Source organism: Drosophila biarmipes, chromosome 2R, assembly GCF_025231255.1.
Source record: "Drosophila biarmipes strain raj3 chromosome 2R, RU_DBia_V1.1, whole genome shotgun sequence".
NCBI classification, from domain to species: Eukaryota; Metazoa; Arthropoda; class Insecta; order Diptera; family Drosophilidae; genus Drosophila; species Drosophila biarmipes.
Window position 1 is genome coordinate 12,305,767 of NC_066615.1, and position 22,061 is coordinate 12,327,827.

A 22,061-nucleotide genomic window follows, 5' to 3' on the forward strand; every position below is an offset into this window, starting at 1 on the left:
GCACCAGCCACCGCGGAGGGGGAATGGGGCAAAAAGTTGTCTCACTTTCGTGAGCCCAAAAGCACTTTTCTCTCGATGCGTCGACGCATCGACATCCCAGCTCTCTCCTTCGGAGCGGTTGCATAAGTGATGGATATTTATGTATCTTGACGCTGTTACATCAGCCATCTGCGCCTTATCACCTGTCCTGGCCCCGAAAAGATTCTGCGCCTAATTAGGCCGCATTATGCCAGAAATAGCGCGCCAATTAAGTTGATCTATCTGTATCTTTCCGTATCCATCTGTATCTGCTGTGGGAACCAGGGAACGATTCGACTCGAATTTTATGCAAATCTCGTCGCTCTTTTCCGCATACGTCGTGGAAAATGCGCACAGAGCTTGGGAAAAGCCATTCATAAGCAGGGCTGAAGGTCGCGCCATCTGTTACCTCTGCCATTTGGCATCGCCTTGGGCGTGAGACACCTGTGAAAAGGTCAGCACTAATCGCCCTCAACCACTGCCCGCCAATTGATTTCGATCTCAATCGATTCTCGATCGCTGCGGCAGGTGAAAGTGCTTTGTTCTAGTGGAAATACCAGCGGGCGGAAGTGCGATACCGTCGCGGTTGAATGATCGCCGAAAGACGCCGTCACATAACTCAGGCCGCGAGGTGGGAACCCTCCTCGTACATCATCGCTCCGCACATAACTCACGCCCACCCGGGGCGGCAGGCGAGCGGAGACAGGTGGGCAGGCGTTTTGACAGGCTGACTGATTGGATTTGCGGCCGAGGCGCTGCTCCTGTCAATGCACTCGTCTCGATTGCGATGGCCGCTGCCAAATTGAAAATGCGAAGGAAAAGCGAGCGCCCGGCTTGGGTTTCCCAATGCGAAGTGGCTAATGGCGGACGCTGGATAATATGCTAATTAACTCAATTTCCACGATCCGCAAACGGCTCACTTGGACGATTGTTTGCCTGGCGGAAGCCGAGCGGCCGCCGGTATGAGAATATTTTAATTGCCCCAAAGAAGCTGAAAAAGACCTCAATTTAAGGCCAGTTCTGGCCGGCTGCGAAATATTTGGCAACCAAACGGGCACACGGAAAGAAAAATTACTGGTGCTGATACAAAAATTAAATAGTAACACTAAATATTGTATTTAATTGTTTATTTTATTGAACTAAATTCATAATCAAATTTATTAATACTGCTTGACTGGTTCAGAAAATGTAGAAATCAAGGATGAAAATATTAATTTTGATAGAAATCTTTCTTAAATAAACTAGAACAGTTAAATTACATATATTCATATTTTAAAACAAAAAGCATTGGGTTTAGAAGACAAAAAATATTTAAATTTAATATGTTTACAATGGATGTAGTATGTATTTTTAGGGTTGGTTTTTATTAAAATTAAATTGTTATAACTTAAAATTTAAACAAATTCTACAACAAATTAAGTGCACATTTGAATCATTTACATAAAAATCGCTATTACCTTTTCTTACACATTAAAACTGGTTAGTTAGTTACTTACTAACACGTGTATCTATCTTTTTTTTCCGTTAATTTTGGCAAATACCCCATATACTTAAGCTCATAACTCAAAACTTCGCACCCTCTGCAATTATAGTTGCTATACATTTAAGCTCATCACTCAAAATGCAACACTCCTTGTAATTACAGTATTTATTAAGTTTGTAACTAATTTGTAACAAAAGACCGGTCGGTAAAGGTCACCTGAGAAAAATGGCTTATAAGCGTTTTAATTGGTTCATATCAATCCGTTTACGCGTTTCCTAACGAAACCAACCGAAAATACGAGGAAACGCATAAAAAACCAAAACAAACAATTCAATTAAACTCATAATGGAATTTGTGTGGCAACGCAACGACCTTGGCTGCAGAGCAGAGCCCAAAAGCCAATTAAAAGCTAGATGCACGGCTTACCAGCCGCATGGCACTGAGTCAGAATTATGGAATTGTACGGCAAGGTATCGATGTATCTCAGCGAGGGGTGTAGCACCGCTCATGAGACCCACACAGATCGATTTTCCCAGCGGCAGCAGAAAAACTTGTCGCCAGTAAAGATTGCAAAACTGGAACAGCTTGGCTAAAACGTGTTAACATTTATGGCCGAGTTGATTTGCATTTAGTGCATTCTTGTGGATACTAGCCCACCCCCTCGCCTTTCTGTTGATTTCAATTAACCACAACAAATCATTGGAGGATCTTTTCGGCTAGGAGCTGAGCTGGACGGTTGGCAAAGTCTTTTGTTGGCCCAAAGGCTGTAAAAAGCCGCTTTAGTTGCGCCTAAGTCGACGGCGACTGCGACTGCGGCTGTGCTGCTGGCGCGGACTGAGGCAGAGGCGGTGGCAGCGGCGGCGGCAGCGGCACTTGGATGAAAACCACGAGCGAACCACTCTTACTTACTTTGGCCCGCGACGCTTTTCATTTCTTCAGTCTGTTAACGGCACGCCAACGATGCAGACGCGGCTCAAACCAGCTCCGGCCAACTGTTAACTTGCGTTCACATATCTTGGCCTGAAAAGTGTAACACTCATACGCATCGCGTATACGCACAGTGGTACCAGCGACATTTGTTTTCTGTCCTTTCCCCGAAAAAGTGCGTGGTCCTACCGCCCTTGCAAGTGCACGAGTTCCCAGTGAAATTCAATACAATCAGTTGAATAACATAGTACATAAAAGGAAAAGTAAAACGCTTGCTTCCAACGCTTGCCAATTCGAGTTGGGCAGATAAAGGTCTTAATTGAATTAAGCCAAGTGAAAGAGAAACACCAGCCGCTGTCCAGGAAGAAGCACTAGCTGCAGGGGAGAGCGGTAAGTGGGGTGTGTTTTATTTCTTTACTTCATTATTGCCAAAAAAGGCGAATAGAAATTTTAGCTCTCCACTCAGCTAACCACACACCGAACGCATCTGGCTGTCTTGGCAATTTTGCTGTTTATTTTTTCATGCTCTAATTATTTGGAAATTTCATTTTGTTTTTGCCCACCGACACTCGTTAGCTGGCATGCAATTTGTTTGCCCAAAGACCGATGGTCCATCCAGCCAGCCAGCCAGCAAGCCATCCTCCAGCGAGTCAAGTTGGAGTCAAGCTTTATGGCCAGACTTCCTCATTAAAAGATAAGGTGGCTTAGAGACCCCTGACAAAGAGGAAAAAGAAACTGGTCCATCGGTATTCTTTGGGTTCGCTGAGGTTTTCCATCTTCATCCACACCTCATTAACCCAATTTTCACCTGGAGAAACTTTTTCGGACAAGAAAAATCTTGTTTATCGGGCCATTTTACATATTCCGAGCATTTCTTTTCCCTAATCTGCGATCCGGCAGCCGATCTCAACGGAACTAATGTGCGCACTTATTCGTTGGTTTGTCATTTCCAGAGAAGAGGGTACACGTAAACGACGTCGTTTTTGTTTGAAATTTTTGTTTATTTTTATGCGAGCATGGCTCTTTTCTATGCGAGCGGACAGCGTTTTCGAAATTAAATACTTTCTAATTACAATAAACGCAGGCGACGGCCGCCGGCCGGCCAATTGCCTGGCCCACGTCCAGCGGAGTCCGCACACCGTAGCCTTTGGCAGCGCACTGAAATCACGTAGCCGCCGCGTCGGCCAATGCCAGTCGATACGGGGGGCAGGGGTAAACAAAACTCGCGAAAGTGTCAAGAAAATATAATACCGCTCAGACTCACTTTTTCTTTATTGTCATGTCTTAATGTGGCGCCTGATGTGCTTACCTGCCACTGCCTCCCCCCGACGAAAGTGAAACGTGCAAATGACTTTGCGTAGCTGCAGAAGCTTCCACCGCTCAGCACGTGCCCAGCGGTCCTACCCGTGTGGTCTGCGCCTGCGTGGCTTTCAATCTTTCAATTACTCAACCGCAAAGCGTTCAATTTGTCAAGCGTCGAGCCGGGATTACGACTTTCGCAGCGGGCCAAACAAAAGACTTAAGACCCGAACTCGCCTCGTTAGCTGGCTTTGTTCGCCGGACTGCGTTGCAGAACCCAATGGCCGCCGCTCTTTTCGCCTTTGGTGCCTCGCTTTAATTAGTGGTTAAATTGAGAAATTAATACGGCCAGGTCAGTTATGCATCTGCTATCTGTTGGGTTCGGTAACACGATAATTTGGCTAAATTAAATTTGAATGAGCGTTTATCCAAAAGCTATCGGTTACACAATGGGAAAAGTGATTATATGAGGTCGCATAGCTTAGGCATTCTGTTATTTACGATTCATATCTTGCCCTGACTTTACAATGCCTATTAAAAAATACTGATTTGTGAAGTGTTTTGCTTTTATATCTTTTTCAAGTGCCGGAGATAGTACACGGTATACACAAATTGTATATGAACTATATTTCCTTATTAGGATTATAATATTTGAAATTTATTTTAAAGTTATGTCTTATAAAATTTTGTTTTAAATGATTTCTTAAATTTATATTTTATACGAAGAAAAGTTAAAAATACCTGAAATTTATATGAAATTCTTTATTTCAAAATTAGTCTTCTAATGAATTAAGTAATTTTTTGGCTCCCCTTTTAAAAGATGGATTTTAAAATATTTAAAGCTTTTTATTTAAAAGCTATTTTAAATGTATATTTAAATATAACGAAGAAAAGTTAAAATTCTTTTAAAACCAACCACATCTCAAAATTTGTATACTGATAAACTAAGTCATTTTTTTGATCCCATTTTAAAAGATTGATTTTAATTTAAAAAGCTCTCTTAAACGTATGTATTAAAATATTTAAAACCGAAGAAAAAGTAAGATGTATATCAGCTCAAAATTAGTCTCCTAATGAATAAGTAATTTTTTCGCTCCCCTTCTGAAAGATTGATATCGATTTGCTCAGCGGTCTTTCAAAACAATAATTATCCAGCTGTAGTGACACGCACTGAATTCTAAGTGTGAGTAATTGCCATGCGGCAATATCAGATTCAAAGTGCATTTGAGCCAGGGCAAAAACTTATTCAATTCGAATGGCTCCCGTCCCGGGCGTTCATTGCTGGTCCGCTGGATCCGAGTCGTGATCTGCAGTTGCATGCAAGGCCCAGAGATCGCAGGCCCCTGGCAGCTCGTCACCCCTCGGAAACCCACACACTTGATTAGTCAGCACCCGGCTGGTAAAACAAGGCGGCCATTTGGGGCTTTTTGCACCGTTTTGTCTCTGTGTTTTCTAGAGTCGGCCGTCTAGACCCCGACAAGTTGAAGTGTCTTGGCCTACTGAATTTTTTCTCACACTCCGTGTCTTGGTCACGGATGTGGATTGATTGCTAATGTTCATCTGGGCCCGTAAATATGTATCTGGTGGATACCCTCGCCGCGTTGCACAAGCCTTTGCCGGGCCAGAATGAGCCCCGCGGCCAACAAGTACTTGTGGCTATGTGTTTTCCGAGCCACTCTTGCTTTCTTCAGCTGCTCCAGTTGCCGCCGCTTTGTGTTGTCAGCGCTTGCTTTATGGTTTCCATATATATATATAGAGTAGAGCCGCTCTGTTGCAATTGTCACATTGTTTTGGGCCAGTTATCTGCGGCTCAGTGGCGACAGAGTCTCGGCATTTTGCAATTAGCTTGGCCCATCATTTGCGCAATTCGATTTGCGATGAGCGCCGAGTGATAAGCGTTTAGGCCACTTAAGGCAGCGAGTTCCGCTCGTCAAACGGCCCTTCATATCCGCTTATCCGGATTGCGCAACCCGCGCTCCCACGCATGCCAAACGCACACCGAAAAGTGCCGAGGAGAAATACTTTCGCTTTCAAATGGTCGAGCATAAATTCTTGGGATTACGCAAGCCAAGGCCCGCGGCATGTTTTGGTTTGCTGAGCAGGTGCCACCGATAGCAAAACACCACCAAAACCCAAACCCAGGCCACCTCCGCCATCAGCAATCCACTTACCTCATTTGGAAAGCAGCGAGAAATGAAAGTTTAGTTTTTTTCTGCGTTGCGTGAAATTTACATTTCGTTTAATAATTTCAAACATTTCTTCGGGGTCGCTGTGGCATAAAATTTGAGGAATTAGCCGAACGAGAAATCAGTGTTTTTCCGTCCGATTTTCCTTCTGGCATTGGTGCTCTTTCCGGCAGGGAAACGCCCCCCGAGTGGCAGCCATCAGTCGGAAAAGTGCACTTCGTTGTCGCTCGTTCGTTACGTTTTTCGTTTTCAGTTTTCAGTTTAACGACGGGTTCATTGGCTCTGCATAGTTTATGCGTTCGCCAGGGCAGGGCTAAAAACCGTCTATACGGTGGCCATCAATCCCGGGCCCGTCGTTAGCCAGTCACGCTAATTGGCCATAACTGTGACTCGAACATCTGCAGCCGATGGATTTCAGCACCCGAGCGATACAATCAGTCAATATTTGGTGCGCGAATTGTGCAAGCTTGGGACGGGCAGTGTGTGCCACGCTCTGGCACAGTTTCCAGCGGATTGCCAATGGTGAGTCACTTGGGTCACGCACATTCTTGGCTTGCTGCGCTCTAATAACCCGGCTGCAGATCCGCAGGCGTTCCCAAAAAAAAACCCAAAAGAAATACCCCAAGGTGTGTTTTTCGCATTTCATAGGTGGCCAGCTGAGCGTAGCCGCTGCAGCCTCCAGATGCAATTAAAGTCTAAGAGCTCTAGAAACCGAGAGGCGAATGTATATGCCGTTGGCATTACCACATCCACGAGATAGAGCTCTAGATGGCTCTGCACACATAGTGTAATCCCCATTATTTGCATTCCCTTTTAATTACCAGCCAACTAATGGTATATTGTTTCGGTTTCAGTTTCAGTTACCTCGACGATCTTCGGGCCCAGTTGGTTGGCTGTTTATGGTAAGTGCACAATGGGAAATGGAGTGACCTTGTCGACGCCCCCGCGGAGTTGGGCTTCGGGGGTGTGGTCGCCAGTAATCCAATTAGATCACACCCAAATGATCAGCTGGGCGATGAAACAATGTCAATGCCAGATAGCGAGCTGTAATCCCTCCGCGGATTTCATGCACTCTGGCAGATCTAAGCGGCTTAGGTGCTTGCTCTCCGGCTGCTTACATCCGGCTCTGCGGCTGGCTTTTGGTCAGCCATAAAATCCCGGCTGTCGCGCCATCAATTCGTAAGACTTCAAAGCGACACGCCCCCGCCAGCGAGGAAAGTGCGCCTCGATTCCGCGCCGAAATGAAAGGGAAACTTCGAGTACCTGGAGCCCGGGCACCAGACACCGCTCTCCGAGGGCATTGTCACATTTCACTTTCGATGATCGACGGCGTTTTCAAGTGCAGCACGCCTCTGCGGAAGGGGGGGGAAAACACCGACCCAAACCCACTGAGGTGTGACGTTGTTTGCTTTGTTGAACCTTTTGATAACTGGTTTTTTCGGTCCGAAATATTGACCGCATGTGAGTCTAATTTCTAGTATTTGCCCGCCGCGCCGCCCTGGCCCCAGCCCCATTTAATGGCACATGAGTGAACTTTCTTCTTTCACTGTGCCACCTGTAGACAGTGCTCTCCCGCCTTGCTGCACCGCTGCAAGTTCCGTTTTTCGCTGTTACGATATATTTCGCATGGCTCTACCGTTTTCATTTTTCGTTTTTCGCGGACTCTTGCTTTCGTTTAACCCATTTAATGCGGCATCCGTTCGTCGGGGGCATGTGTGCGATTAATTCAGTGGAAAAGTGAAAACGAAAGTGGTCGTCGGGGATCGCAGATCGCGGATCGGAGGAGATCTGCGGTGCTGTGCGCCTTGGCCAGTGGTCGGCCATCAGGTTTGGTCAGTTCGGTCAGCCTCACTTTCGATTTCATATTCATGTGGCGAATCTTCTGGTGGAACAGCGAAAAAATGAGGCCCAGTGATTACGCCGGCCGATGACGCAATTAGCATCCCAGCCGTATGCAAAACCGTTTCGCAATGAGGAAATCTGTCGCCGATCATTGATCGCGGTTCATGGATCATGGCTACTCAATGGCGCATTACCAAAGCCACGCCAAGAGCCGCATTTCGCCTTAAGTATTGCAATTTCTCGCATTGGCCAAATGAAAACAAGCGCACAATTATGGCCACTTGGCCGGAGCAGTTATGGCCAGAGTCCGCCGCCAACCGACCAGTTGCACCGACAGTTACACTTGCCACACCAGCAGCCGATCCAATCCAATCCAATCCAGATGCCGCCGCGGAGCCAAGACCCCGGCAATTATCTCTTGATTTACAACCCGGCCAGCCAGCCAGCCAGCCGCTCAGCCAGCCTGCCAGCGAAACGGGGAGAAACCTTTCACTTGAACCCCCCGGTCACTGGCGATCGTGAAAAGCGCAAATCGCCCAGAATCCACAGTCCCAATCCCAGCTGCACTGAACGCCCAGCGACCTTGGCTTTAAGTTGGGCAATCGAACCGGTGCAGAAATGCATAGAGTGGGAAAAGATCTCATGGGGCATTCAATAGCTGAACTATGCAAATTCGCATCTGTGTAATTGCAAGGGACAATTAGCTGCCGGTTCTGGGTGTTCCGGTTTCGAGATCTTGGCATTATACTTCTTGGCATTTCGGCAGGCAGTCCCCTATTTGTGACCTTTCATCGAGGTATTTCGAGCATCGAGCAGCCTAAAAACAACCTGCAATTCATTAATGTTTTCTGCACTTGCATTGTGAAATTTTGATAATTGTGGGTTGAAATGGCCTAAAAATTTAGTTCTTTCAGAAGAATTACTTCATTAAAAAATGGTAGAGAAACAAGCCTACAATGGTTGCTTTGCTCTGGGTCGAAAATTGGCATTTGAGAATGTCAAGCCTTGCGTGCAAAAATAACTATTCAAACTGAGGGTTTAAAGATATTTAACGATTTTAAGCAAAGGGAAAAAAGAGTTCAGGAAGCTATTAAGATCCATAGGGCGTGTTTCAGCTTTAAGCCACGGTTAGTTCCTCAAAAATAATACTAATAATGATTAAAATAATATCATAATGTAATAAAAAATAATTTATTTATATAATTTACATTTTATATTACAATTTATATTATGGTTTTTGGTATTCAAAAATAACTTTAATATTTTATGAAACGCTTATCTCGACCATTTCTTTCCAGGCCCTTGAGCCATGAAACAAGGCATCCAACTCACCGCCGCCTGGCTGTGCCTATTGGCCACGGCTAGTCTGGCTCAAAACCAGGAATCCTCCGCCAAGTGGTCCAGGCAACTGGAGAACGTGGCCACCTCCGACACGGACTCACTGGACTGGGTGCCCTTGGCACAGCCGCTGGATGGCAGCAAGGATCGCACGGGCAATGGCCGCGTGCTGACCTACTCCCAGACCTTCCCGCCCAGCGCTCGGTTCGGCGATCTGACCAAGACGGGCTCCCAGTTCGACTACCCCTTCCAGTTCCAGCGGTATCCCAACAGTGCAGGTCAGGCCCTCCCCCTTCGCCAGGCGCCGCCACCAGCTCCTGCCACGCTGAAGGCCTCTGGCGTGGGCCAGGAGCCAACCTCGCAGTCGTTCTTCAAGTTCGAGATGCCCTTCCACGGTAACGGAGAGGGACAGGCTCAGGCGCCGCCCACCCTGCAAACGGGCTACCAGATTCAGCACACCTTCGGAGCAGGAGCCGGAGGATTTCCAGCTCCCTCCTCGCTCTTCAGTCCGCCCTCGCTCTTTGGCCAGCAGCAGGGACAAACCTTTGGCTCGGACTTCCACTCGCTGGGCTCCCAGAAGCCCTTGGCCCAGGCTCTGAACAAACCACTCCACCAGCAGAACTACGTGCAGGATGTTCTGCCTCCCAAGGCCCTGGGAAAGCCCCTGCCCACTCAGGCCTCGCTGCAGAGTGTGACCCCACAAGTCTTCCCCGTAGACCCTGAAGCAGACACTCTTTTCGGCTCCAACAAGGCAGCTCCTTCGTCAGCTCCATCTTCCAGTCGCGACCAGGATGTTCAGCTGCTCTACGTGCCCTACGATACCCTGTACAATCAGCAGCGACAGCAGTCGGGAGCGAACTCCAACTTCGAGGTGAACAAGTTCAATGTGAACCCAGGTCTACCTGCTGTGAATCCCTACCAGATCAACCAGTTCTACACCCAGGATCCCAGTGCGGGCAGTGATTTCTTCAGCCCAGGAACCACCTCGCGACCCAGCACCACCACCAGTCAGCCGCAGAGCATCTTCCAGAGCTTCGGGCAGCCGCAGCCCCAGCTTCAGGCCCAAACGCAGACGCAGTTCACCACAGCCAAGCCCAAGCCCAAGGCTCATCAGCCGCCACTGGCCATGTTCCTGCTGCGATCCAGTTCCCGTCCCTCGCAGTCCGATGTGGTCACTGCCCTGAGGAATGCCCACAGCATCTCTGTCATCGACTCGCCCACGAAGCAGACGCCGGAGATCTTTGTGGGACCCGCTGGCATGCCCATTCCCGACGGCTATGTCAAGTTCGACCTGCCCTATCTCTCGCAGCTCACCTCAAACCGCGATTTGAGTGACGTTTCCTTCTTCGTGGCTCCCTTGAGCTACCGCACACCCAACGGTTTCAACAAGATCCTGCTGCCGGAGCCCCATGTGGGTTCCATTGTGGTGAACAGGGCCAAGGATGTCGCCTCTGGGCAGCAATTATCCCCTGCCGTGCGACCCCAACGTCCATATGCTGCCGTCAGCAGCACCCGCAATCCCTTTGAGAGCACCACTCAGTCCCAGATCCAGGCCCAAGGTCAAGTTCCCGAGCGGGGCAACAAGTTCAGCTACTACTACGTGCAGGATGGCATCCAGGAGGTCAGCTCCCCGAAGATTCCCGCCAAGCAGGAGCGGCACAAGAAGAAGCGACCACAGAGTGTCCAGGTGCAACAGCAGCAGCCCATCTATCGGCCATCGCCAACCAAGGCCCAGAGCCAGAACCCCTTCGATACCCTCAACCAGATCGGCGGAGATGACTTCTTCAAGACCCTGGGTAGCAAGGCCACCACCAGCTCCACCTCGAGCACCTCCACGTCGACCACCACATCCACCACTTCGACGACGGCGGCTCCGCAATCCCTGTTCACCTACAGCACGCGCCCACAGATCGAGTTCCCCGGGTCCAGTGGCCAACTGTATCCCCAGTATGTCCAGGAGCCCGTCCAGGAGCCACTTCCGCGACTAACCACCCGGCCTCCAACTGCCTCCACCGCGGAGGAGGAGCACCGCATGAAGCAGTACTTCCGTCAGCAGGATGCCTTCCGCCAGCGGCCACTCACCACCAACCCCCCCTTCGAGTACACCCCAAGTTCGGTGGACTATGAGCCTTCCCTGCCCGCGACCACCACCACCCAGAGGATCAAGACCAAGCACAGAGTCAATCTGTACACTCCCGCTGCCGTGCCGGTGACCACTTCGGATGTGGGCTACAACAATGTGGAGCAGCAGGGGCCGCTGAACCATCGCCCCAGCTATAACCAGGTGCAGAACGAGATTCTGGACAACAGCAATGTGGAGTACGAGCCGAATCCCTACCATGTGCCCTCGGAACTGCCTGCCCTGACTCCTGATATCCCCGGACTGGTGAACAATCTGCAGGAGAAGGACAAGCTGCAGCCGCAGATCCAGACCACACCATTGGCCGAAGCGGAACCGGAAACGCGACCCACCAGGAGACCAGTGCTGCGCACCCGTAAGCCAGCGGTGACCAAGGTGACTTCCTCGGTCTCCTACTCGGAGTCGGAGTCCAATGGCAAGCTGCCCACTCACCGGATTAGAAGGCCATACAGCAGTCGGGGAACCACAGCGCCAGATGCCTCCAGCGGAGATGGAGCCGATGAATCGGCAGTGACCCCCACTCGTCGGCCCACCAGTGCCCGGAACCCACTCATCCGCAACCCCAACCGCATCCGCTACAGGCCAACGACCGAGGAGCGCCAAACCCTGAAGACGAAGCCCAGGAAGGGCTCGAAGAACGGCAAACCCCACGAAGATCAGGACATTGACTACCAGCGAGATGTGCTCAAGCAGAACTACCCGGTGTTCAAGGCCCCGTCCAGGCGACCCACCAGTCCCACGGCCATTCCCAGCTCCTACGATGTGCAGGCCACCACCGAAGGACCCGCCTCAGAGTCCCAGCAGGTGTACACGGTGACGCCCAGCAACAGCATCGATGGTGGCAGCGAGCAGAGCGGCTTCCCCGCCAATCTGCTGGAGCCCATGCAGATTGCCCAGCACTACCAGGAGTTCTCCAAGGACAACTACGGCCCCGGCTACTTCCCCAACCAGGAGGATCTCAGTCCCACGGAGGCCATCGTGCGCAACGAGGTGAGCCCCATCTTCACCACACTGGCCACCACCACGCCACCAACCACGACGACCACGACAACTACAACCACTGAGGCTCCACTGACCACGACCACAACAACGCGTCGCTCGCCTTTTGTGAGGAGGAACTACCCGAGACTGAGGACGACCACAACGACAGAGGCGCCAGTGACATCCACCACGCCCTCGGAGGACAGGCCATCGGTAAGATCTACTTAATACCAATTCCAACTCCATCTAAACTTATTTTTTTTTAATCCCCTAAGATCCGCGCTCGTCTGCCACCTCGTCGAGTGGTGAAGGTGCGTCAGCGACAGCGTCGTCCCACGCATCCAGCCTCCTCCTCCACAGTGGCGCCCGAGGAGGAGTCCGAGCCCATCACCCACAAGCCAAATCTGCGCAAGCTGAGCCGCTACAACAACCAGGAGCCCAAGGAAAAGGAGGCAACAGTGGTACTTCTGTTATAAGTACTACCTTTATAACACTACTAACACAAGATCCTCCTTCAGAGTCCCATCACCCAGCGTCGTCGCTACAAGCAGCCCTTCCAGCTGGAGGGCCAGGAGTCCCAGTGGTCACCGTCCTCGGAAACGGCCAACAGCAATACCAACTCGAACAGCTTCAAGCCGCTGAGTCCCAAGTACAAGACCGAGACGCACAACTTCGAGAGCGAGCCGGAGATTGTGACAGCAGGACCAACCAATGAGCCGGAGACCTACGAGATCAACGTGGCTGCTGATCTCGGGGGTTCGACGGCGCAGCGCACCACCATCATGGCACCCAATCTAAAGTAAGAGTTTGGATCCATGTGAACTATCTTAATAGATACTAATATTTTTCCCCTAGGCCAGAGAAATCCTTTGCCGAGCTGTTAGAGGAAGTGATGGGCAAGGCACCGGATGCCACGACCACTGAATCCACCAGCAGCGCTTTCAGTCGCCTGAGCAGGCGTGGCAAGTGGCAGAAGAAGAACCGCTTGTCCGGCAGCCCGGATAACTCCGAGAACTTCGAAACGGCCGAGTCCCAGAATCTGGGACCTCAGCTCTACAATGCCCTGCAGTCAGCCAGCGAAAAGGAGGAGCTGCCCAAGACCACTATTGCCCCAACTCCCTCCACCGAGGCCCAGACAGAAACTTTGGTGGTGACCACCACAGTAGCCTCGCCCACCACGCCCGAAGAGTACGAGGTGACCACCGCCCAAGGCGTCGAGGAGGCCACCATTACCTCCACCCTGCCCGTGAGCGAGGAGAGCGCCACGCGCCGCATGGACACGGCAGCGGATGTGGACGACCTGGAGGTGCAGCCCAGCATCTTCTCGGAGGTGAAGAAACAGCTGCACGATCTGTTTGCCATCGAGGAGAGCGAGGACGAGGCGGTGACCGCCGCCCTGGCTGCCGTGGGTAAGCGTCGCCAAGAGTACACGAGCATCCGACGCACCAGTCCCGCCTCGCCCACGGAAAAAACCACTCTGGCGCCAGCGGACGAGGCCACCACCACGGAAGCCACCGTGGCGGAGAGCAAAAAGGACAGCTTCCACAAGGATCTGATGGAGCACGTGGTGTACGCCACATCCACTTCGACCAAAGTCACCTCCGAGACGGAGATCTGCTACCGCGGACGATGCATCCGCTCCGAGGATCTGCCCGCCAACCACAAGCTGCACTGAGCACACTCCTCCGGCAGCGGAAGGCAGAGGGATTCATCATGTAAATAGGGGCAGAGGGGATACGGATGGGGTTCAAGGGTCCAGAACGCTCCTCCAGCAGCGTTTGCCCAAAATACAAAACCGTATCCACTTGTAATTACCTAGCTTTAACTACAAATATGTTAAGGATAAGATGGAAAGATAAACACAAGATCGAAGGGTCTTGCGTCCCTAGGTACGGTGAGGATATTTCCAGGAATTTTTTAAGAGGATTTCGAGTTAAATAAGCACCAATTCTCCGTAAGAACAGTAAATTAAATTTCTACGAACATCCTTCCTTGAACCCTCCATATTTCCACTTAGAGCAATTAGTTGATAGATCCTAGAGTTAGCATTATGTCAGGATACCACATAGCCAGTGCATAAGTCTTGTACCATATGTACATCATCATGTACTAACAATACAAATATCAATAAAAACGAAACGAAAAATTCACACGCAGTGTGCTGTTGCTTTATACATAAATAGTATATATATCCCGTATATATATGCAGACATAAATATGTGTCACTTGTATAGCTAGTAATACGATACTAATTGCGATTCATCAATTCCATGGAATGCCTCTCCTTCAAGGTACAAAAGTTTCACATTTACAACCAGTCCCTAGGCCACGTTTTACGTCCTATTTCATTTTATGCGTCGATTAGCGGGGCTCGATCCTCGGTAGCATCGTCTGGCTCTCCTCCTCCTCCTGGCGACGGCGTCCTTGTCGGTAGGGGAGTGTTCCAAGGTTGCACCCTTGTGCGTCCAAGCAGCATAAACAGCAGATTACCAATAAAATAAACAAAAGCGGTGAAGAAGAATACTATTCGCCATTGCGCCGGATTAGTCTGGAAAGGCCATAACGATTACATACAAAATCAAAAGGAGTAAATGATCCATTACCTCATCCCAGACTATCAGTCCCACGATCAGGGGAGCCAGTATGCTCATAAAATTAGCAGCGCAATTTGTAATGCCCATCAGTGTACCCGCATAGTTGGGCGACAAGTCGATGTGATTTACATGGAAGCCCAAGTAAGTAGCTGAATTGGTGGCCACCGCCGCGGTGAGCAATCCAATGGCCAGGCGGACATTGGCCTCGCCTTCGGTGATGTAACCCAAGCCGATCAAGGCCAGCATGGGCAGCCACATGCCCAGCGTGTTGAAGAACTTCCTTGAGAAGCCCAAGGGGATTACGGTTCCTCTTTGCTTCAGTGCGTCCGACAGCCAGATGAAAACACAGGTCAGCAGGATCATTGCGAGGTATGGCAGCGCCGATAGCGGTCCATTATTCTTGATGTCCATGCCCAGCACGTTCTTCATGAAGGTGGGAATCTCCGTAAGTAGCGTCCAGAAGCCCCAGTTGTTGGCACAGTGGGCGAGAACGAGCACCAAAAAGGGCCCCGAGGTGAAGATGCGCAGCCACGGAGTCGGCGGACGTGGCTGCTCCTCGCGTCCCGCATCCGAGGGCCTCCGTGCCTGATTGGAGGACTCTATGTATCTCCGTTCCATGGGCGTTATCGAGGGATGTTGGGCCGGCGTGCTGGAGCAAAGGTAGAGCCACACGAAGGCCCAAACGATGCCAACGCATCCGGGAATGTAGAAGGTGCTGGGCCAGCCCAGCGAGGAGGATGCAATGTACCCACTGACGGACAGCATCACCACGGTCCCAAACTGAGAGCCCGAGTAGCTGTAGCCCACCAAACGGCCGCGCTCCTCCGCAGGCGCCCACTTCGATAGGAACGTGTGTGTTGAGGGGAAGATGACGCCCTGGCAGAGTCCCTGGACCGCCCGGAGCACCACCACCAGTTTCCAGTCACCATAGACGGCACAAAAGGGTGTCAGCAGGGCCAGGAAGGAACAGATGAGCACGCCGTAGAAGAGCATGTACTTGGCGCCGTAAATGGCGGATAGATAGCCGCCTGGCACCTGGGTGACCACATAGCCCCAGAAGAAGCTACTCAGCAGGTACGATTTGGTGCTCTCGTTCCAGTCGAATTCCTGCGGTAAACAAGTTTTGTAACTGCTGATAAGGCAAAGGGCTATTTAAATTAGAGCTCTGTATGGAACTTCATTGGAAACTCTGTTATCGGCAGGCCTCCAATGAAATAATTGTTGATTCACCCAGAGCTCTAATCGGCATACATACGGGGAAGTCCGGATTGCTGGCATTGCGGTCCGTCATGGCCACAATGGCCACGGAGAGATTCACCCGCAGGAAATAGGCCACGGCCAGGCCGAAGAACACCAGGATGCACTGCAGATGACGCACTCCGAACCGGGGACCTGCGAAAGTGCGCAATAGCCGAGTGAATAATCGCGGGTGCGGAAACAAAGGCCAGAAGGTCATGGCACTCCGCCTCACCTGTGTTCCCGATCTGCTGGTAGCCATTGCGACCGCAGCAGGGCAGGCATCCAAGCACCATATTGCAGGTGCAGTCTCTTCCACGTAGCCAACTTAGATGATGCGTTGGATTGGAGCGACGGGGCGACTGGGAAGGGGGCAGCTACACCTCCAGTGAGCATCCAAACATAACACAGCTGATAATAACAACAACAATCGCCAGCTGCTGAATGCTTAGGGGTGGAACTATCGAGGCTATCGCTCTAACAAGTGCGAGGATTGGGGTGGAGTTGTGATTGAACAGAATACAAATTGCAAATTTAAAGTTTTTAAATTCTTGAATTAAAAAGTGTGCTTTGGAAAAAAGTGGCAATTTCCCAAAAATAACTAAAATAATTGTATTTAACAACTATTAACAGAATAATACTTCTTGGCTTTAGGCTTCTTAAAAATCAATTTTTAAATGTCTCTCTTATTTTTTATTAAATTATTATAAATCACTCAAAAACAGACAAGTCAACCAATTTCTTTGAAAGAAAGCAAGCAGTGGAAACATTTTATTATATATCCCCATTACTCGATTGCTGCACCAGAGTTGACAGTGCATGCTTATCGATAATCAGCCAGCGGCTGACTATCAAATTCAAATCTCTGTTCAAATGAAACACCGCTGATTTACAGTTTGACTCTTTTGCAGCTGCGAACCGAGCTGTTTTATTCATGGCTAGTATTGTCTTAAATGTTCTTTTTGCCTTTTTTAGTTTACTTTTTCATCACAAGATTGGTTTTGTTAATGCCTAACTTAACACTAAAACATAACAATTACTAGAGTTGATGTTGCAGCAGCAAATACACTCGTCGCGGGCTTTGTCCCTATTTACACTGAACGTTTTCTCAAGTTGCAAGTTTAATTGGTTTGTTTGTTGTTTGTGTTCTTTCTTTCTTTTTTGATTATGTACATTACGGAAAATACTGCAAACAATAATAATTTACGCTGCCTTAGGACTAAGCAATTACCGTATAATATCGCTAATGGAAGCACGCGATCGTCTCTAAAGTTAACTTTCAGCTCGTCTGGTCTCTAACTAACTAACTACGTCTACGAAACTAAGAAACAACAGCCCGGATGATTCTGGAAGCGGTAGGGTGCCAGGGATGGGCCGGCCCCTATTTGACCTGGCCATTGGGCGCGAGGGGCGTGCCCTGCTCCGCATCCTCCTTGTTGTCCCGTGGGGAGTCCCACCACTGCACCTCGGTGCTCCCGAAGATCACGAACAGAAGATTGCCGAGGAAGTAGAAGGCGGCGGCCAACAGGAAGACCCAACGCCACTGGGTCACACTCGTCTGTGGAAGAGAGGAAACAGCATTAGTGGGGACTTCCCAAGAAGTTTGGCACTGTCAAACTTACTTCATCATCGACTATCTGTCCGACGATCAGAGGCGCCACGCCACTCATCACATTGGCCGCTCCGTTCGTGAGACCCATCAGTGTGCCTGCGTAGTTCGGGGACAGATCGATGTGGTTCACCTGGAAGCCCAGGTAGGTGGCTCCACTGATTCCCACCGTCAGGGTGAGCAGCGTCACCGCCAGAGGAGCATTGTCGGTGGGCACATATCCCAGGGCGATCAGCGAGAGCATCGGGATCCAGTGGCCAATGCTGTTGAAGATCTTCCGGTTGAAGGACAACGACATTCCCTCCTTCCTCTGCAGCACCTTCGACAGCCAGACGAAGAAGAAGCTCAGCACCAGCATCGTCATGTAGGGCAGCGACGAGAGCAGCGCACCCTTCTTGATGTCCACGTCGTAGACCTTCTTCATGTAGGTGGGGATCTGCATGAGCAGCACCCAGTAGCCGAACATGTGGGTGCAGTGCACCACCAGGAGGGACAGGAAAGCCATGGAGCTGAAGATGGCCTTCCAGGGCGTGGGCGCCAGCTTCTCGGCGGACTGCATCTTGCCATCGCTGCGCGATTCCGTGATGAACTTCAGCTCCCCGGGCGAGATGAGGCGGTGCTCCTCGGGCGTGCTCGCCGAGAACACGTACCAGAAGATCATCCACAGGAAGCCGGCAGCTCCACCCAGGTAGAAGATACTCGGCCAGCCCAGAGCGGAGTCGGCGATGAAACCACTGGTGGCCAGCATCATCACCGTTCCAAATTGGGCGCCGGAGTAGCAGAGGGTGCCCAGGATGCCCCGTTCGTCGGCGGGCGCCCACTTGGCCAACAGCGCGTGCGTGGCCGGATGCACTGCACCCTGGGCCAGGCCCATTACGAATCGCATGGCCACAAAGGTGAGCACTCCCAGTTGCATAAACATCGGCGACAGCACCGTGATGACGGCGGCTATGCCCAATCCGTACATCAGCATGGTCTTGGCTCCGTAGCGCTGGGCGAAGTAGCCGCCCGGCACTTGGGTCACTATGTAGCCGAAGAAGAAACCGGATTGCAGGACGCTCTTCTCCTTGGTGGTGAAGTTGTAGTAACGCTGTGGAGGATGGGAAAGGTTACACAGTGCCCAAGGATAGTGAAACGTTAGGAAACTCGTGTATTTTGATGGCCTGACTATCAGTGCTAGCCTCAAGTTCGCAGTGAAAACCGCAGAAACCACAGACAATTATGGTGTTCATAGATAATGTATCTATCGCTGGGTTTCACTACATCAAAATACAATATTTCACTTGGCAATGGATCTGCAGAGGAACACTTACGTTGGAGTTGAAGAGGTCGAATCCGGAGTTGCTGGAGTCGGACGCGTTCTGGGCCAGGTCGGTGGTGTTGTCCGTTATGGCCACCAGGGCCACACTGAGGTTCACCCGCCAGGCGTAGCTCATGGCGAGGCAGAAGAAGCACAGGATGCACTGCACATGCCTCACGCCGAGGAATTTCTCTGCAAGTGGAGAGATCGGAGAAGGTTAGCATGGGGCCACAAGGTGGGGGAACTTCACATGTGGCGCTTTGTATCCATATCTCTTGGCCGCTTATCGGAGCTCTTTCTCTCTGGCTATCTCTCCCTGTCTCTCTGTTGGCCGCTCACTAAGCCAAAACTGGTAGCCATGTAAGTATGTGGGGCGCGTTTATTTATAAAACACTTTGACTATGTCAAAATCTTGTTCACGCACGCACATGCCAGCGGGCCAGAGAGAGATGGGTGGCTCACGTACACAGATTCAGATACAGATACAGATACACCCACCGAAGTTGGCTGCGAATATTGAGAATCGGGCATTGAGAGACCTGCCGCCGATGTCTTTGTTATTGTCGTGTAAAATGCAGCGCGACGGTGCTGTACTACACCGTACAATATGCCGTAGGGTATAAAGTATAAGGTACATGTGGCCCACACTAACTGTGCGAGGCGGTCGCCGATCGGCCGATCCTCACGTGACGATCTCTCGCCGCCGGTGGTACCCCAACATGTATCTGCGAGATACGGCCTCTGCCTTACGCTGATTTGTTTTCGTGCATTCGGCTATTTTTAAACCCGACTTTGGCTCGCCATAAATGGCTTAGTCTTTATAAATAGGAGTGGGCTGGCAGCAGGTGGGCCGTGGGCGGTGGGAGGGCAGTGCACATTGCAACACCGCTCCACCACTGGCAACCTTGCAACGCGGCCTTACTAGGCGCTGGGGTGTATTGAACCCCGGCTTGAGTTTGATTCGAAGCCATCAATTACAACTACAGTGGGAGGCCTGCATAGTTGAAAATTCCCTAAAACTGATTTCTTCTAAAATGTAGTTGTTTATGTTTTTAGCAATCTTACGATTTGAGTAATACAGAATTGAGGAAAACAAAACCCAAAAAATACATTTTTTGATAAGAAACTGTTGCTCTTATAAAAACAACAGGGCTGTGCTTATACTTTTGATTATCTAAGTTCTGAGAACTCACTCCACTTTCATAAGGAACCCAACTAAGGAAGAACGTTCATTAATGGTGATTCAAACTATACGAGTTTTACTGTGTTTCCAGTAATTTCACATTTGAATTGCCGTCCGAAACCGAAACTGACGTCCGAACTTTGAGCTCTCTCTCCCGCTTCCACTTCCACTTCCACTTCCTCCGTCTCGCCGTCTCTCTCGCTGTCTCTCGCCCCCTCTCTTTCGCCCGCCGTAGCGCCGTCTCTTTCGCCCGGGTTTATCGTGTTGAACGCGATGACTCGTGGTCGTGTGAGAACGCTTTATCTGACACGTTTTTAAATTTATTTGCGCAATGTCTTCCCCTAGGCGTAACGCTGAGCAAATTTATGGCCAAGATATAGAGCTTTTCGTCTCGAGACGGAGAGTGCCAGAAAAGAATGAGATACGCCGTGCACCAAAACCTCTGCCCCGAAATAGCGATTGCAAACCGATTTTCTGCGGACAACACGACGAGCCGAATCAATCAGCATTTATGAGCCGCCATAAAGGCCCACAGCTCCAGCTTGGAGTGTTTATTGGGCGCCGTTTATAGCATATTCGCGTATATTTTGATTGATCGCCGGCCCGGGGGTACAGTCACCGCTCTGTTTTGTCCGTTAGTGGGACGGACAAGCGAAGGACACACAGCACTAAGTGAGTCAAGTGTGCCGCATTGATAGCCGATAGTCCGGGCCGCGATAAAACGGGAACGCCGCCGGGGTCCCGGGGGCGGTGATAAGATAATCGCTGGTTACAGCGCCGCTTTTAGCGCTATACAGTGCCACCCACACCCCAAGAGGCACTATGTTTACCATCAGAGCCCTGCGGAAGGCGAAGCGAGACGGCAGACGCACATGCATTTGGAACGTGCCACGGCTCGGATGGCGGACCACTTTACAACTGAGCATTTGTCTTTGGTTTACGGCTTATCAGCTGACTAAACTGGCGGCTCCCCATCCCCATCCCCATGCCACCGCCCCCACCCCGTAACGTCGGGATCTATTTAAAATTCTTTATTTCATTGGCGCAGAGACACTGCCACCACACCACCTCTCCTTCCTCGTTTTGTTTATTTTTATCACCCGAAAGTGCTAAAATGTGATTTTATTTTGTTTGTCAGCGTACCGAAAATCACAGAAAAAAACGCACGTAAATAAATTGGGGAAAAATTAAATTGTATCTCGGAGGATGCAGTTCTGTGCAGTGGAGGTCGTCTATACTCAGCTATGGATATATAACTATTTCTGATATTTGCGAACCGCTGGGGAAACGCTTCCAGTTGAGCGGCCAGGCGGGGTTGACAAAAAAAGTGATTCTACAGATGGAGCTAGCTGGCGACGGAGATGGAGGTCGCGACGGGAATATGGGAGTGCTGTTGGAGAACCAATTAAGCGGTTTCCGGCAACACAAGCTCGGATCAGGTCGAACGGTCGCGCCGATCTTACATAAGACACGTGCTTGGCACATCGCCGTTCCCCGGGCCTAGAGCGGTCGGAGTGGGTCTCCACTTGGGGGTGTGTACTCACCGTTGGCGTATTTACCACCCGTTTTCACCATGGTCAATGCAGTGGTCATGTGTGCGGCGCGGGTTGGGCTTATAAGTTATACGGTTTTGGTATGGATTTTTCGAAACGTCAACGCCGCGTTTGGGTCACTGGAATTTTCTCGGGTGTGTTACACAGCGTGTTCCGGTTCCGTCATGAAGTTGCCGCACATGTGTGTGGCTGCTGCTGCTGCTGCTGCTGCTGGTCGATTTTCCTCACGCGTGTTTTCCCCCTTCAGTGCGGGAAGCGACGAAACGATTACGGATCCAGAGACTCTGGGCGTAGGACCTTTCGAAAACGGCGACGAGCGGGTTTTGAACGTTCTGGCGAACTACTGCGACTGCTTGAGTAACTGGCGGCGGT

At 50.5% G+C, this 22,061-nt stretch overlaps 3 protein-coding genes across 6 annotated transcripts; 1 reads left to right on the forward strand and 2 right to left on the reverse strand.

The window, feature by feature from the left end:
- Positions 1-2,454: 2,454 nt before the first annotated feature.
- Positions 2,455-14,370, forward strand: LOC108030225 (uncharacterized). Of its 4 annotated transcripts, none has more exons than XM_017103013.3 (6): positions 2,455-2,827; positions 6,768-6,815; positions 9,054-12,427; positions 12,490-12,675; positions 12,733-13,013; positions 13,070-14,370. In XM_017103013.3, the coding sequence occupies exons 3-6, from the start codon at positions 9,065-9,067 to the stop codon at positions 13,887-13,889; spliced, it is 4,650 nt and encodes a 1,549-aa protein (XP_016958502.1). In that variant the 5' UTR covers positions 2,455-2,827; positions 6,768-6,815; positions 9,054-9,064; the 3' UTR covers positions 13,890-14,370. The 4 variants fall into 4 exon arrangements, with proteins under 4 accessions (XP_016958502.1, XP_016958501.1, XP_016958503.1 ...); XM_017103012.3 differs by having other exon boundaries at positions 2,455-2,818; XM_050887622.1 differs by lacking the exon at positions 2,455-2,827 and adding an exon at positions 6,401-6,435.
- Positions 14,361-16,461, reverse strand: LOC108030226 (putative inorganic phosphate cotransporter). Its single transcript, XM_017103016.3, has 4 exons — positions 16,280-16,461; positions 16,064-16,200; positions 14,818-15,915; positions 14,361-14,762 (listed from the first exon to the last, which is right to left on the reverse strand). Exons 1-4 carry the CDS (start codon positions 16,338-16,340, stop codon positions 14,565-14,567), a joined length of 1,494 nt encoding a protein of 497 aa, XP_016958505.1. The 5' UTR covers positions 16,341-16,461; the 3' UTR covers positions 14,361-14,564.
- Positions 16,462-16,932: 471 nt separating this feature from the next.
- LOC108030297 (putative inorganic phosphate cotransporter) lies at positions 16,933-22,061 on the reverse strand. Its single transcript, XM_017103131.3, has 4 exons — positions 21,681-22,061; positions 18,967-19,145; positions 17,667-18,743; positions 16,933-17,602 (listed from the first exon to the last, which is right to left on the reverse strand). Exons 1-4 carry the CDS (start codon positions 21,727-21,729, stop codon positions 17,426-17,428), a joined length of 1,482 nt encoding a protein of 493 aa, XP_016958620.1. The 5' UTR covers positions 21,730-22,061; the 3' UTR covers positions 16,933-17,425.